This window comes from Pristis pectinata, chromosome 3, assembly GCF_009764475.1.
Source record: "Pristis pectinata isolate sPriPec2 chromosome 3, sPriPec2.1.pri, whole genome shotgun sequence".
Classification (NCBI taxonomy): domain Eukaryota; kingdom Metazoa; phylum Chordata; class Chondrichthyes; order Rhinopristiformes; family Pristidae; genus Pristis; species Pristis pectinata.
Window position 1 is genome coordinate 93,600,002 of NC_067407.1, and position 15,639 is coordinate 93,615,640.

At 39.6% G+C, this 15,639-nt stretch overlaps 1 protein-coding gene and 1 long non-coding RNA gene across 2 annotated transcripts in view; one reads left to right on the plus strand and one right to left on the minus strand.

The window, feature by feature from the left end:
- The window catches only part of abch1 (ATP-binding cassette, sub-family H, member 1), a 78,814-nt gene that overhangs the window by 49,680 nt on the left and 13,495 nt on the right, over positions 1-15,639 (plus strand). The window contains exons 11-19 of the mRNA XM_052012265.1: positions 254-266; positions 619-715; positions 1,121-1,289; positions 4,860-4,960; positions 5,109-5,179; positions 6,154-6,203; positions 6,307-6,363; positions 7,737-7,807; positions 13,717-13,805. Of these exons, the coding sequence (XP_051868225.1) occupies positions 254-266; positions 619-715; positions 1,121-1,289; positions 4,860-4,960; positions 5,109-5,179; positions 6,154-6,203; positions 6,307-6,363; positions 7,737-7,807; positions 13,717-13,805 (718 nt within the window). The remainder of the gene's footprint in view (positions 1-253; positions 267-618; positions 716-1,120; positions 1,290-4,859; positions 4,961-5,108; positions 5,180-6,153; positions 6,204-6,306; positions 6,364-7,736; positions 7,808-13,716; positions 13,806-15,639) is intronic.
- Positions 1-15,639, minus strand: part of LOC127568478 (uncharacterized) — an 84,885-nt gene that overhangs the window by 45,616 nt on the left and 23,630 nt on the right. The window lies entirely within an intron of this gene.

The window sequence follows — 15,639 nt, forward strand, 5'->3', positions numbered from 1 at the left end:
TTGCATTTCACCATTTAATTGCTTTTTAGCATGGAACAGACTAAATTGCAGTCACATTTAAATTGAATGTGAAATTTGGTTGACAGGCCTGATAGGAAATAAAATAGATTCCTGACTGGATAATATGGTATGGCAGATCTGAAAAGTATAATCAATCTTCAAATCAAGCAGGAAGAAAAAGCAACCCCCTGTGTTCTCTTAAACCTGTATGGAACATGACTCCATTCTCCCATGTTGGCCAGTTCTTGTCCAGCCTCTGTGCACAAGTCCTTGAACAGGACTGGAAATTCAGGTTTATTTTCCCTTGAGGCAATGCTTAGCTAACCCTGTGCCAACCAAGGTGTGAACCTGAAACTTCCTGTAGCATGTTACACATTATTGCTGGCAAAAATAAGAATCCTTGTTACAAACTACAATTAGGAATTTTCATGCTCTGTAATACAAGCCCCAATGACAAACTGCTTTGATGCATTTGACCCACTGTTGTAATAGTCCTTAACCGTGAGGCAATACAATTATTTTAGTGAATAGTCCAGAATGGATTGTCTCTTTTTCAGCAGCTCAGAATATGTTTGCCTGAATTTTGGAGCCTGATTTGTTTTTATCTTTTCATTTTAGTGGACTGGAAATTGTGGATGAAAAGCATGATCCCTAAATGGAGAAATATTGCAGCTTTGGTGATTAAAACTTTCATTCGGATCAGAAGGATGCCTGGGTAGGTAACTAGGATTTGCAACTAGATGATTTACTCATTGAGCAATTAATAATTTAAAAGTCCTTTCAAGCATGCATCATGTTTGTCTAAGTTCCAACAGCACAAAGACTATTTGAGACATAAACACTCTATGGTGGTTCATTTAACAAGGGGAGGGGAGATATAGATCACTATGGCCACATTTAAGATGAAATTATGTGAAAAACAAAAAAGCGGTAAGAGGTGGTGTTATAGTGTCACTTCATCAAAAAACTGCACGTAATTTGTGCATTATTAAAAAATTATGACAGGGTTCTTTTTCTATCTGGCAAACATCAACAGAAAATTAAAATTTTTAAAATATATTTTGAATGGTATGGTTAATTTCAGTTTTGTGTTCCTGAGTATCATCTCTATGTTCCACAGGTTTCTTGGCTTCCAGTTCTTCCTGCCAGTCATTCAGATCTCACTGATATGTCTTTGCATTGGAGGCAATCCTAAAGACTTGCATGTGGCAGTGGTAAACAATGATACAGGAGAACCTGCCATGAGTCAGAAGGTTCTGTGGCACCTTGATAACAACACCATTATCCAGGTTATTTATATGTCACATTGAGTCTATTGTACAGAAACAATTCATTTGGTGCCTTTTGCCATTTATGTTCCACATAAAGCCTCTTCCCACTCTGTTTCATCCTTTCTCCTTCATGGGCATATCTAACTTGTTTTCTGATGCATTTATATTCTTTGCCTCAATCAGTCCCTATGGCAATGAGTTTGGCACTCTGACCACCCACTAAGTAAAGAAGATTCAACTGATTTTTGTATCACACACAAAATGCTGGAGGAACTCAGCAGGTCAGGAAGCATCTATGGAGAGAAATAAACAGTCGATGTTTTGGGTTGAAACCCTTCATCAAGCTCCCAGGGACTTACAAGATTGTTGTTAGGATTGCAGAATTAGAGCTGAATGGTGAAGAAAGGTAAGGCATAGAGGCAAATGTTGGAAATACTTGCAACACACAGAAAGCCAGATCAATGACCTTTGATCAGACAGTGAGAAAGAGAGCAACTGAGACCTAAATCTGAAATCCATGGTCTTGGACTGTGCTAAGGCGTGAGGAGGAGGCTCTTGGACCTGAGAACCTAGGAAGAAGGCTATCAGTTTTGAGGAATGCTTGAAGAGATTTGTGATTTGGAAGGACAGAGGAGGCATACAGCAATATTCTTTCACAAAACCTTTCACAATCTTCCCAAAGTACCTCTGTCTAAAATGCTGAAAGTTTGTAGACAGTTTAGGCATTTTTATTGCTAGTCTGATACAAATTCCACGTAAAATCTCATCATCACCAATGGGAATAATTCTTCGGAATTTATTACTAGTCATTTATCGTCCATAAAAAAATCAACAGATTTCATGGATAATAAAAGGCAATATTTCTGAAAATTATAGTTGTTTTATCTAATAATCCTACAGATAAGTTAGCAAGGAAGTTTAAAAAAATCTAATTCCTAGAGTGTCATCAGAAATTGTGGAGTTTTGTGGATGTTCAGTGTTGTAATTTGGGGCATTTCTGATGTTGTTTGCATCTTGTTTTTTTCTGTAGTGATACCTGGCAGGCAAAATAATTGCTTTAGGTGATAATTATATTTCCAAGCTTCAGAATAGGCTATTTATGCAAGAAATTTCATGGGCACTCAAAATAACATTAGAATGCCCTTCAGTAGCTGTGTATTTAGAAATTTCAGATATTTCTACAACCATGTACCATGGGGATGTGGTCGATATTCAGGGATCTTATGCAGGATGTTAGGGATAAATATGTCCCGGTGAGGCAGAGAAGGAATGGCGTGGTGAAGGAACCGTGGGTGACGAGAGAGGTGGAACGACTTGTTAGGGAGAAGAAGGTAACATATGTGAGGTATAAGCAGCAAGGTTCAGACAGAGCCCGTGAGGAATATAAGGTAGCGAGGAAGGAACTTAAGAAAGGGCTGAGGAGAGCTAGAAGGGGACATGAAAAGGCTTTGGCTAGTAGGGTTAAGGAAAATCCCAAGGCCTTTTTCAAGTACGTGAAGGGTAGGAGGATGGTTAGGGTGAAGGTAGGTCCGATTAAGGACAAAGGTGGGAGAATTTGCCTGGAGGCGGCGGAAGTGGGAGAAGTTCTGAATGAGTACTTCTCTTCGGTATTCACCAGGGAGAGGGGTCTTGATGATGCGGAAGGGAGTGCTGGTAGGGGTAAAGTTCTCGAGGTTGTTGATATCAAGAGAGAGGATGTGTTGAAGTTGTTAAATAATATTAAGACAGATAAATCTCCGGGGCCTGACGGGATTTTCCCCAGGCTGCTTCGAGAGGCTAGGGAAGGAGATTGCTGAACCGCTGGTAAGGATCTTTGAGTCCTCGTTGTCTACGGGGGTGGTGCCGGAGGATTGGAGGATTGCGAATGTGGTCCCCTTGTTCAAAAAAGGTAATAGGGATAGGCCAGGGAATTATAGACCGGTGAGTCTCACGTCTGTGGTGGGTAAGCTGTTAGAAAGGATTCTAAGGGATAGGATTTATGAACACCTAGAGAATCATGGACTGATTAGGGACACCCAGCATGGCTTTGTGAAGGGAAGATCTTGCCTCACAAGCCTGATAGAGTTCTTTGAGGAGGTGACCAGGAAGATTGATGAGGGCAGTGCAGTGGATGTGGTTTACATGGATTTTAGTAAGGCATTTGATAAGGTTCCTCATGGTTGGCTTCTTCAGAAGGTCAGAGGCCGAGGGATCCAAGGAAGCTTGGCTGTGTGGATTAGGAATTGGCTTGCATGTAGAAAGCAGAGGGTTGTGGTGGAAGGAGTGCCCTCGGATTGGAAGGCAGTGACTAGTGGTGTCCCGCAGGGATCGGTTCTGGGACCTCTACTTTTTGTGATATTTATAGATGACTTAGATGAGGGGGTGGAGGGCTGGGTTAGTAAGTTTGCGGACGACACTAAGATAGGCGGTGTTGTGGATAGTGTGGAGGGCTGTCGGAGCTTACAGAGGGATATTGATAGGATGCAGAGCTGGGCTGACAAGTGGCAGATGGAGTTCAATCCGGAGAAGTGTGAGGTGGTCCACTTTGGAAGGACAAACTCCAGGGCAGAGTACAGGGTAAACGGCAAGGTACTTGGCAGTGTGGAGGAGCAGAGGGATCTGGGGGTTCATATTCATAGTTCGTTGAAAGTTGCCTCACAGGTGGAAAGAGCAGTTAAGAAGGCCAATGGGATGTTGGCTTTCATAAGTCGCAGGATTGAGTTTAAGAGCTGCGAGGTTATGATGCAGCTTTACAAAACTCTAGTTAGGCCACATTTAGAGTACTGTGTTCAGTTCTGGTCGCCTCATTATAGGAAGGATGTGGAGGCATTGGAGAGGGTGCAGAGGAGATTTACCAGGATGCTGCCTGGATTGGAGGGTATTGAATATGAGGAGAGGCTTAAGGTGCTAGGGCTTTATTCACTGGAAAGGAGGAGGATGAGAGGAGACATGATAGAGGTATATAAAATATTGAGAGGAATAGATAGAGTAGACAGTCAGCGCCTCCTTCCCAGGGCACCAATGCTCAAGACGAGGGCATGGCTTTAAGGTTATGGGTGGGAGGTTCAGGGGAGATGTCAGAGGGAGGTTTTTCACCCAGAGAGTGGTTGGTGCATGGAATGCACTGCCTGGGGTGGTGGTGGAGGCAGATACATTGAACAGGTTCAAGAGCTTGTTGGATAGGCATATGGAGGAACGTGAGATAGAGGGATATGCGGGAGGAAGGGGTTAGGTGGTGTGAGGGTGGTCTGATGGACGGCACGACACGGTGGGCCGAAGGGCCTGTTTTGTGCTGTATGGTTCTATGGTTCATTTATATAATAGTGTAATTAGAAGAACCATGAATGCTGAGAATCAGGTGTGCCACAATTTATGATATCTGTATTGAGCTGACCCATGCAAAATGTGCTCTGCATAGTTTCTGAAATATTGTGTAAATCTGGAACTGCCTGGGAAGAAGATGTTACGCGTCCATCAACTAAATTTGATCCAAAAAGCCAAGGTTTATTTCTGTTTTAACATCCAAGTCCCCTTTGGACCTTTAATTGGAACCACAATTGCTCGCGCATAGTTTCTTGTGCATTACCTGTTGCTTATTATATCTTGCAGGTTCACTTAAACCAGTCTGATGCGATTAAGGGTATAAAAGATGGGAAATACTGGGGTGCAATTGGCTTTGGAGCAAATTACACACAAGATATTCTTTTAAGGTAAATGACAAGTTATGAAGGTATATATATTTTGAGATTCTTATCACTGCAGCTGTACTCATCATGTAAGAAGCAACTGGAGGTAAATCAAACACAGTTCTCTCTCAAGGACATGATGTGTTAATATATGTGCCTGGTTTCCTCTCAGGGCAACTCAAAAGATGATTGAGGACAGCACAGTTGATGGAGGTTCGATCCATGTCTGGCTGGATATGACTAGTAAGTCTGTTAAAGTTGTTTCTCTGTACACAGTGGTGAAGATGAATGCTATGATTGCCAGACACATAAAACACTTATTATTTCTCCTTGTTTTCCTAACATCAAGATAGAAATAAAGAAAAAGGGAAAGTACTTTAAGGTAGTTTAAATTCCATAGGTTTGGTTTATACAGATGTATACAGATGTAAACATTATTTTTAAATAATTCTTTTCCATTTTTTCACCATCACAAGTCCTGTTATTTTGAACTAATTGCTTCAGTGAGCAATTTGTTGGCATTTTGGACAATCTCCCTTCTCTCAGAAGCCACCTCTCAACAAAGGCAATGATGGAATTCACCATCACCTTCAGTGCACCAACACTGCTTCGTCCAGTTATGAGAAATTGTGCTTGAAGTTAACAACCTCAAGTATGGCATTTCAATGATCCCTGCTCTTTTGTATTCTTCTGAGACATGGACTACTAAAGCAGACACCTTAAAGCATGGACAGATACCACCAGCATGAGCTCTCAAAATCCTTCAAATCACAGGCAGGATCAGCAAACCAATATTAGTGACCTCTCCTAGCCCAACATCCTGCCATTGAATTTGGAGGATCTTATGGAGATAGCATTGGTGGTACTTCTTTGGTGCATTGATTGTCCATAATTCTGAAGGAGGGCAGGGTTCACTGCTGCTCAGTAGATTCAGTCGAAGCTTGGAACCAGATCTGACATCTTGGTCTTTAAACACCCTTCTCTTCAGTTAGCTAGAGTCTGTGCTGATATATTGGAGGTAGTGGTGAATTTTGTCATCAGTGTCGGACTTTGCTGAGAGGTGCCTCCTGTGGTATGGAAATTGGTCCACATTTTCCAGGGTCTCAGCATGGATCTTAATTGTCAGGCATCAGTATTGTTTGGTTGGGGGAGGGGGTGTGCAGCTTGGTTGCCTTATATGTTCATTTACTTTCATATTTATGTTCGTTTACTTTCAGATGAACAAATCGCACTCACCATTGAACAAAAGCTGCGGAAAGCTTATGAGGTATCTTTTGAATAAGCATCTGTTCAACTTATCACACTTTCCATCATTTAGCTTGACTATATTTTACCCAACGTAAATTGAACTTCTGAATCTTTTACTACAGGGTTTTGTTAAGGACAACCTGAGCAATTACTCAAACATGGCAGCTCCTCCCGTAAAGGTAAAATGACATCGACCTTTCTGAGTGTGAGCTTCATTTGGATCAGCCAAAAATCAACATGTCCCAGGCACAGTTTATAAATAAGCTTGACTTATTCAAGTCCCAAATTTACCAAATTATTTGATTCTACTTGGGTTCCGTGCTGATAACTTAATCTTTTCTTAATGTCTAAAGGACTTTACTTGACCTTTTATACACAAGGAATCAACATTTATAAATGTTGATTCGTAACACTCATTTAACATTCTCACTCAAAGATCTTGACTTTGAGAATGTTAAACGAGTGTTATGAATCAATCTTTATAAATCTCACTTGATTGTCATGTCCACTACTTTCAAATCAAAGTGAAAATAGGGAGAGATGTATCATGATCTGCTGAATTAATATTTTATAGTATCTGCCAACTTCAGAATTACCAGTCCCCCAATATACTTTAATGTTGGTGAGTTCTAGTTAGAATTTGGTAACTTGTAATTTATGCTTGTTAGCAAGTGGCCACTCAATTAGTATATGTACATTCCTTTTCTCTCAGTACATTTGTAAACCCTGCACCTGCTGGTATCCCCAAAGGTCCAAGTCCTCACCTAATGTTTTATTTTGCATTAAGTTTTAAATGTAGTCTTGAGAAAATCACTTTATCCTTCAACAATCATGCAAGTGTCACTGGAATATTATGAGTAGTGCATAAGATACTGCATTGCTTTTTCTCCTGTGCTGTGGCGAGCTGGCCACTGCCAGAAAGAGAATATTTTCACAGTCTAGGTGATGGACACAAGTTCCATTGCAATCTTTGAATATTGCAGCTATTACATTTAGTTCACAAGGCCAATTGTGTTTGTGGCTGGATTGTGATTGTTGGCAGTAGTACTCATATATAAGGCACTACAGTTGAGCCAATTCCTTTTTTTCCCACACTTGTTAATTTTCTAGTTTGGGCCATTGAATATTCAGGACAGTTCGAGCCCACTGGGATATTGGAATGAACATTCTCATGTTAACTGTTGCCCCTAAGATCAGCATGCAGCACCACTCCTGATCCAGACTTGAGACTCTCTCTTTTGTCATAGCTTGGCATCACACAGGGTACACCTCCGGAATTCTGCTGTCATAAGCATTAACTGTTTTCAAATATCACAGAGAGCAACCTTCATGTGAAAGCCAGTTTAATTTGTTCACCTTACTAATATTTAAAAATTGAGACCTAATAGAGTCTTTGTTGTAAATGAAATATGAAGGAAAGCAGTTGCTGTGGTCTATAAAAATAAAGTGTCAGTAAAAATAAAGTGCCAACAATGTGTTGCCAAGAGTTTAATATGAGATTGTGAAGTGATATGAATTGTGTATAGTTACGATATTATTTGTTTTATTGTAGGTTGAAAAGCCAATATATGGGCATAAGCATTCAGATTTTACAACATTTATTGCTCCTGGTGCAATCTTAAGGTAACATTTAAAATCAGAGTTATCAATACAGTCCAGTTTACAGCAAATTAAATATATTGCTCCAAAATAGCAAAAGAATAATTTCAAAGATTGAATAAAATCTGAAAGGAAACTGGGTATAATATGGTGAATGAATATAGACTGAGATTATAAAATAATCAATTCTCCCCACATTCTCATCAACTCGCCTCATATTCTACCACTCAGCTACACACTAGGGGCAACTTACAGTAGCCAATTAACCTACCAACCAATTGTGGGAGAAAACAGGAGTACTTGAGGCAAATGCAGTCACAGGGAAAAATGCAAACTCCACAAAAACAGCACCCAAGGTCAGGATCATAACAAATAACACTGGTAACTGACTATTTTATGTATTTAGGTGTTAAAATTACCAAGAAACATAGGGACTTATTTCAACCTAATCTATTGCCTTTAATTGACCATGTTAAACAATTATTTACTAAGTGGTCTCCACTGTCTTTATCATTGGTAGGCCGAATTAATGCGATTAAGATGAATATTTTACCAAAATTTTTATATTTATTTCAAGCGATTCCAATTTTTGTCCCGAAATCTTTTTTTGACACAATTGATTCTAAAATTCGTTCATATATTTGGCAGAACAAAAACCCAAGGTTAAGTAAGAAATATTTACAAAAATTAAAAAAGGATGGTGGTTTGGCCCTGCCTAACTTTAGATTATATTATTAGGCAATTAATATTAGATATTTAATTTTTTGGATACAAGATTCTGATGTAATTCAATGCCCCAAATGGGTATGCCTTGAGCAACAATCAGTTCCTGACTTTTCATTAGTTTCTATTTTAGGTGCTTCTCTCCCTTTTGCACTTACCAAGTTAAGTAAACATACGACTAACCCAATTGTTAAACATACAATACGAATATGGTTTCAATTTCGTAAATTTTTTGCATTGAATAAATTTAATTTGTTATGTCCCATTCAATCTAATTTTTTCTTCCATCCATCTAGAGCTGACTCAGCTTTTTCCATATGGAAAAGGAAGGGAATAGTATGTTTTCGGGATCTATTTAGTGATAACTGTTTTTCATCTTTTGAACAATTGTCTAATAAATATAATTTGCCTAGATCACACTTTTTTCGATATTTGCAGATTAGAAATTTTTTAAAAACTACTATACCCTCTTTTCTGACACCTTACCAAATTGAAACTACAGAAAAAATTTTAGGTCTTAATCCTTATCAGAAGGGCTTGATAGTGATAATTTATGATTTAATTATGAAAATACATCTAGAATCATTAGACAAAATTAGGAATGAATGGGAAAGTGAACTCCAGACATCTATACCTGTAGAGACTTGGAAGAAAATTCTTCATTTAGTCAGTACATCTTCAATGTGTGCCAGACACTCGTTGATACAGTTTAAGGTAGTCCACAGGACCCATATGTCCAAAGATAAGCTAGCTCGTTTCTATAACCATATAAATCCTATATATGATAGATGTAAATCGAATGTGGCTTCTTTGACACATATGTTTTGGTCCTGTCCTCTTCTGGAAAAATATTGGAAAGACATTTTTAACATTATTTCAAATGTATTGAAGATTGATTTACAACCTCACCCTATCACTGCAATTTTTGGATTACCAAGGATAGAGTCTGGCCATTTATCTCCTTCCGCTAACCATATGACTGTTTTGTTACGTCAATGGCCAAACGATCCATTTTGCTTAAATGGAAGGATCCAATACCCCCTACTACTTTTCAATGGTTTTCTCAAACTATATCATGTTTAAACTTGGAAAAAATTAGGAGTGGTACTGTTGATCCTTCGCTTAAATTTGAAAATATTTGGAGTCCATTTATTCAATATTTTCACATGATGTAGATCCCCTTTCAATAATTTTCCAACTTGGAGGAACAGACTTGACGACATAATATTGCTCTGTTTCTACTGAGAAATTTTAGCCCAGTTTTTTTCCCCCTTTTTTTGTTGTTTGTTTTTCTTTTGAAAAGTTTTTTTTGTTTAGTTTATATTGTTTATAATTTTTTTTATTGATTTGGGTTTTTTTTTAAATTTATATAATAAATCTTTTTCTTTCCTTTCTTTTATATAATATTCATTTACTAAGAGATCGTTGGATCTACAGTTTTTTTTATATTTTATTGTTCTTTATGATTATATATGCTATGATTGTTATCCTGATCTCTTGGTATTACATGTATAAATATTGGTGCTATATATCAATCTGTATTAATTTGAAAACTAATAAAAAGATTGAAAAAAAACAAATAAGATAACAGATCCACTAGTTGCACAACCATGACATTTTTTTAAAAATTAAGTTTTTTTTTGATTGGCAACATTAGAAAAGTGCTTTAAGGGGAGTTCATCAGACAATTGACATTCTAGTTCAATTACTTGAAGAGAAAAAATACTAAATCTAAAATTCATGAAAAGTTCATAGAAGTGATATGTAGCCAATTACAGTTGACTGTTCCCACAGTCTCACCTGCAGTATGTTGCTTTCAGATAAATTGGGTATTCGATTTCATTCTGCCACTTCTAAGCTGACTATTTTATAAGGCAGCAAACAGAAACCACAAACCAAAACTGCAGATGTCAACACTCCAACCACTCCCATAGTTCCAAGTCCCTATTCTTGCTGCCTAAGCTGCCTCAGCAAACTCCAAAAAAAAATAGGAAACACCCAAAGTAAAATAAACTTTCAGAAGTTCCAACCAGTTTACAGGCATGCAGTGTACTAGCACACATATTAGAGGAATGATGGATTAGTAAATGCCATAAATCTACTGCTGTTCCAGGATCAAAAACACACTGATGCTGGAGAAACTCAGCAGGCCAGACAGCATCCATGGAGAAAAGCAGGCGGTCAATGTTTCGGGTCAGGAACCTTCTTCAGGACTGAAGATAAGAAAAGGGGAAGCCCAATATACAGGAGGGAAAAGCAGAGCAGTGATGGGTGGACAAAAGAGAAGAGGCAGGATGAACACTGAATTCTCCCACTTTGTAGTCCCCACACCCACTCCCAACCATGCCTCTTCTTTCCTTCCCTTTCCGAGCCTATCTCTCTTTTTTCTACCCCCCTTTTTTCCTCCTTACCTTTGACCCATCCCCTGGTGTATCTGCTCTCCCCTCCTCCCTTGTACCTGCCTATCACTATCTCTTACCCGCACCTACCTATCACCACGCTGTGCCCACCGCGCCTCCCCTCTTTTGTCCATCTATCACTGCTCTGCTTTTCCCTCCTATATATTGGGCTTCCCCGTTTCCTATCTTCAGTCCTGAAGAAGGGTCCTGACCTGAAACATTGACCGCCTGCTTTTTTCCACGGATGCTGCCTGGCCTGCTGAGTTCCTCCAGCATCTAGATTCCAGCATCTGCAGTCTTTGTTTCTCTGTTACAGGATCAAGTTTGGTGGCAATCATGTTTAGGCATCCCACTACTGTCAGCCACTGGCTCAGAGCAGTTACCTTGCTCCCAAAACAGAACACTGTGATTCTAAAATCCTTGTTGTATTCACATACACTCACATCATCCCCATCCCAATGTTCGTGTCCTTCTACAAACCCCTGAGCTCCTTGCTCTTCTGATTCTCATTTCTTTAATCATTCTTTTCAGCTGTCTAAGCCCTGGAATTTTTCCCCAATACTTGACTTCTCAACTTCCTTCTCCTCCTTTAAGATGCTCAAAATCAAAATTTTGGGCATTTCCCTTATTTATCCTCATATGTGACTTGGTCAAACTTTGATAACACTCCTGTGAAATACCAGAAAAGTTTTGCTATATTGAAGATGCTACATTAAACGAGTTGTTGTTATAATAGTCAGAAAGTTAATTATTTGTTCCATTCCTAATTTTAGGAAATTTGCATGAAAATTGTTATTGTCAGATTATCTTCTGAACCACAGAAGCTGATTCATAACATCAATTTTTTTTTACAAATTTAGTTCTGAATTTCCATTGGGAAGATGGTTGTAGTTCCCACAGTGTCCACTATTCAAACTGAGCTGTTGCACCAGCCACTGGCCTGTCATAACTTGACTGTTGAAATGGATGGGTAACAATCTCCTATCTGTGAGGAAAAGCTTGCATCTGAATCACAAGTTCCATTTCCAAGGAATGAGAGAAACTTGGAGACAGAAGGAGATCTTTTGGTTTACTGTGCCTGTACCAGCTCTTTATCCTTCAGCCTTGATTTTTGCCCACAACCCTGTTGGTTTCTCATCCTCAACAACCTGCTTTTTACAATTATTTATGAAGTCAGCTTCCACCACTTCCTTGGGTAGAGCACTCCAGCTCCCAACAATTCGTCCCTCTAAATATGTTACCAATGATTGTTATCCATGACCTTTGTCCCGACATCTCCTCCCTCACCACCATCCAGAGCCCTAGACAACCCTTCCAAGTGAGGCAGTGTTTTATCTGCATATCCTCTGGTGTTATTGCATCCAGTGCTCCTGATACGGCCTCCTCTATATCGGCGAGACTGGACGCAGACTGGGTGACCGCTTCGCTGAGCACCTATGATCCATAAGCCGGGGCTGCCTGGATCTCCCGGTTGCCAGCCATTTTAATTCTCCTCCCCATTCCCACACCGGCACGTCAGTCCTTGGCTTCTTCCACTGCCAAGCTGAGGCTAAATGCAAACTAGAGTAACAGCTCCTCATATTCTGCCTGGGTAGTCTATAACCCAATGGCACGAACGTTGAATTCTCCAACTTCTGGTAAACTGCTTCCCCTTCTCTCTCCTCCTGATCTACCCAGCCCCCTTTCTCCATGCACTCCATCTGCCCATCACCCACACACTCCTCCCACTCGTTCCCCTCCTTCACTGTTCCCATCTGCCCTCCGCACCTCCCTCCAGATTCCATCATCTTCAGCCCTTTGTCACTTCCACCTATCACCTCCTAGCTTCTGGTGCTATACCCACTCTTCCCTCTCCCACCTGCCTATCACCACCCCCCCCTTCACCTATCCACCTATTGCCTGCTAGCTCTTGTCCCACCTGTCCCTTCACCTTTTTATACTGGCTATCTCCCCTTTCAGTCCAGATGAAGGGTCTTTACCCAAAATGTCAACTGTCCATTTCCCTCCATAGGTACTGCCTGACCCGCTGAGTTCCTCCAGCTTTTTGTTCAGATTCTTCAGATTCCAGCATCTGCATTCTCTTGTGTCTCCACCTTTAGTTATTAATTTCTTCACCAGAGGGAATAGTCTCAGCATAAGGGGTTGGCCAAACAGTATTGAGATGAAGAGCTATTTCCACAATGTATCTTTAGAAATCTTCACTCCAGGAGGCTGCAATGCTCAATTCATGAGTGTATTCAAGGCTAAGATAGACAGATCTATTGACCCTAGAGGAATGAAGTTTAATTGGGATCAGCCATAAAGTTGAACTTGAAGCAGTGAATGGTGGAGCAGGCTTGAGGGACCTTTGGTCATACAAATGCAGTTATTTCTTATGTTCCCTACCAAAATATCCTCTTGAAAACCTCTAAGGGTCACTGCTAACCTTTTTTGTTGCAGGAACAGTATTTTGTACTTCAACCTCTTTATTTCTCAGTGCCTCCTCATTGGAATTATATTCTCTCAAAAAGCACGTTGCTGTCTCATCTCACATTTTGGCTTGGCTCACCAGTCAGTAATCAGTGGAAACAATAACTGTTTTCTCTTTGTTCCCCACCCACCACCTTGTTATTAAGGTCACCGGAGTACTTCTGCTGTATAACTACCTGGCAAAAACTCTAGATCTGGGCTGTTCTGATTTGCTTTGCTTACTTCTTCTCTGAATAGTACTTAAAAGAGAAAAATTGAAAAATTTATGTCTGCGTGTTGTAGAGAATGTGTTCAAAACACCATCATTATCATAATAATGAAGAACTTATTTTAAATTTTCAGCATCACTTTCTTCTTAGCCCTTGGGCTGACAACACTTTCTTTTGTAATAGAGCGGCGAGAAGGCTTAATGGACAGAGGTTGGGTTGCAGGTTTGTGCATTGTCATTTTCATAACAAATTAACATCTTGAGCAAACATTGATTTCTAATTACATCACTTAGCAGATGAAGATCACTTGGTGTAAAAGTCCCAGTGTAATTATCTCCGTAAGATCTACGTATGTAATTATTTTTATCAGAATAACCACAATGAAATCTTCCGGGCAACTCTGCCTCTGCTTCATGTGTGGTTCCCGTAAAGCAGACAACCACACTATATTTTTATGCCACTTACAAATTATTGAATAAGTGTGACATTTTGTGATCAGTGGCTTCAAGTTAACACTGTGCAGGAGTCTGGGTCATTTGCAAAAGGACCAATAAATTTTTAATAGAAGTAGAATTAAATCCCAATGTTATGTTGTAAGCTAAAAAAACAAAGGTTTCCTTCTCCCCTGCGTATGCTGATTTAGGCAGTTCTGCTGGCACCATTACCAGTGCTTCAGCTAGTTTTAGTTCAGTAATTTAGTAAATTGGATTGTTCTTTGTTAGGTTAATTTGCAATCATGAATGTAGTTACAGTATTATCAGCTAAAATTATTCAGTTAAGATTGGGATTCAATACACAAAGTGGAATTAATCTGATTATTCTCCAGAAGCACTTAATCCATTCTTTGCTGGAATAGCCAACATGCGTAGGTGAACTGTACTTTAAGTGGTTAATGTTAACGTCCATCTCAACAATACAGCTGTAAGCCACTATCACCCAGTGGGCAATGAAAAAACTCCACAGTGGAGCTATTATGTTACAAAGCTTAATGCTAAACTCTGTTGAAATAAATTTGAAGGTTGTATCCATTGATAGCATGCTCATTTAAATAATTTATAAAGAATTCAGCATGATGTTGAAGAAAATTAAATTGTAACTTTGCTTCATAAAACAGACAAAATGACCATATAACCCATCCTGTACTGTCTGTCTATCCATGGTCTTGACAGGGTGGATGTGGATGGATATCTCCTCTTGTTTGAGAATCTAGAACTAGAAGTCAATATTTAAAAATAATGGAGACACAAGAGGCTGCAGATGCTGGAATCTGGAGCAAAAAAAAAACAAACTGCTGGAACAACTCAGCAGGTCGAGCAGCATCTGTGGTGGGAAAGGAATTGCCAGCATTCTGGGTTGAGGACCTGCATCAGGCTTATTTAAGCCAGAGATGACGCAGAACCTTTTCTCTCAGAGCGTCATGTGTTTTTTTGAACTCTTCCTTAAAGGGCAGTGAAAGCAGTCTTTGAATAGAACGTAAGTAGTAAAAACAAGTCTGGATGGAGTAATGATGCCATAGTAGATGGGAATTTGGAGTTGAGATTGTAACAGTCAGATCTGCCCTGATCTTACTGAATGGTGAAGCAGGCTCAAGAGGCCCAGTGGCCTACTCCTGCTCCTAAATCGTTTGTTCATCATGAATCTTTTGATAAGATAAATTTTTATAAGATATGATCTTTATTAGTCACACGTACATCGAAACACACAGTGAAGTGCAACTTTGCATAGAACGCTTCCGGTGCCAACATAACATGCCCACAACTTCCTAATCTGTACGTCTTTGGAGTGTGGGAGGAAACTGGAGCACCCGGAGGAAACCCACGCAGACACAGAAAGAACGTACAAACTCCTTACAGACAGCGGCCAGAATTGAATCCGGGTCACTGGCGTCGTAATAGCGTAACGCTAACCGCTACACTACTGTGCCTGCCCATTTCTTTTAATGAAGGAGGAACATGAGTAAATCCAGTAAAGTACATGCAAGCAATCTTTTAGTTATTTTTAAAGGAGATAATATGAATAAATAAAATATGTGTATTTGAGGATATGATGAGAACAT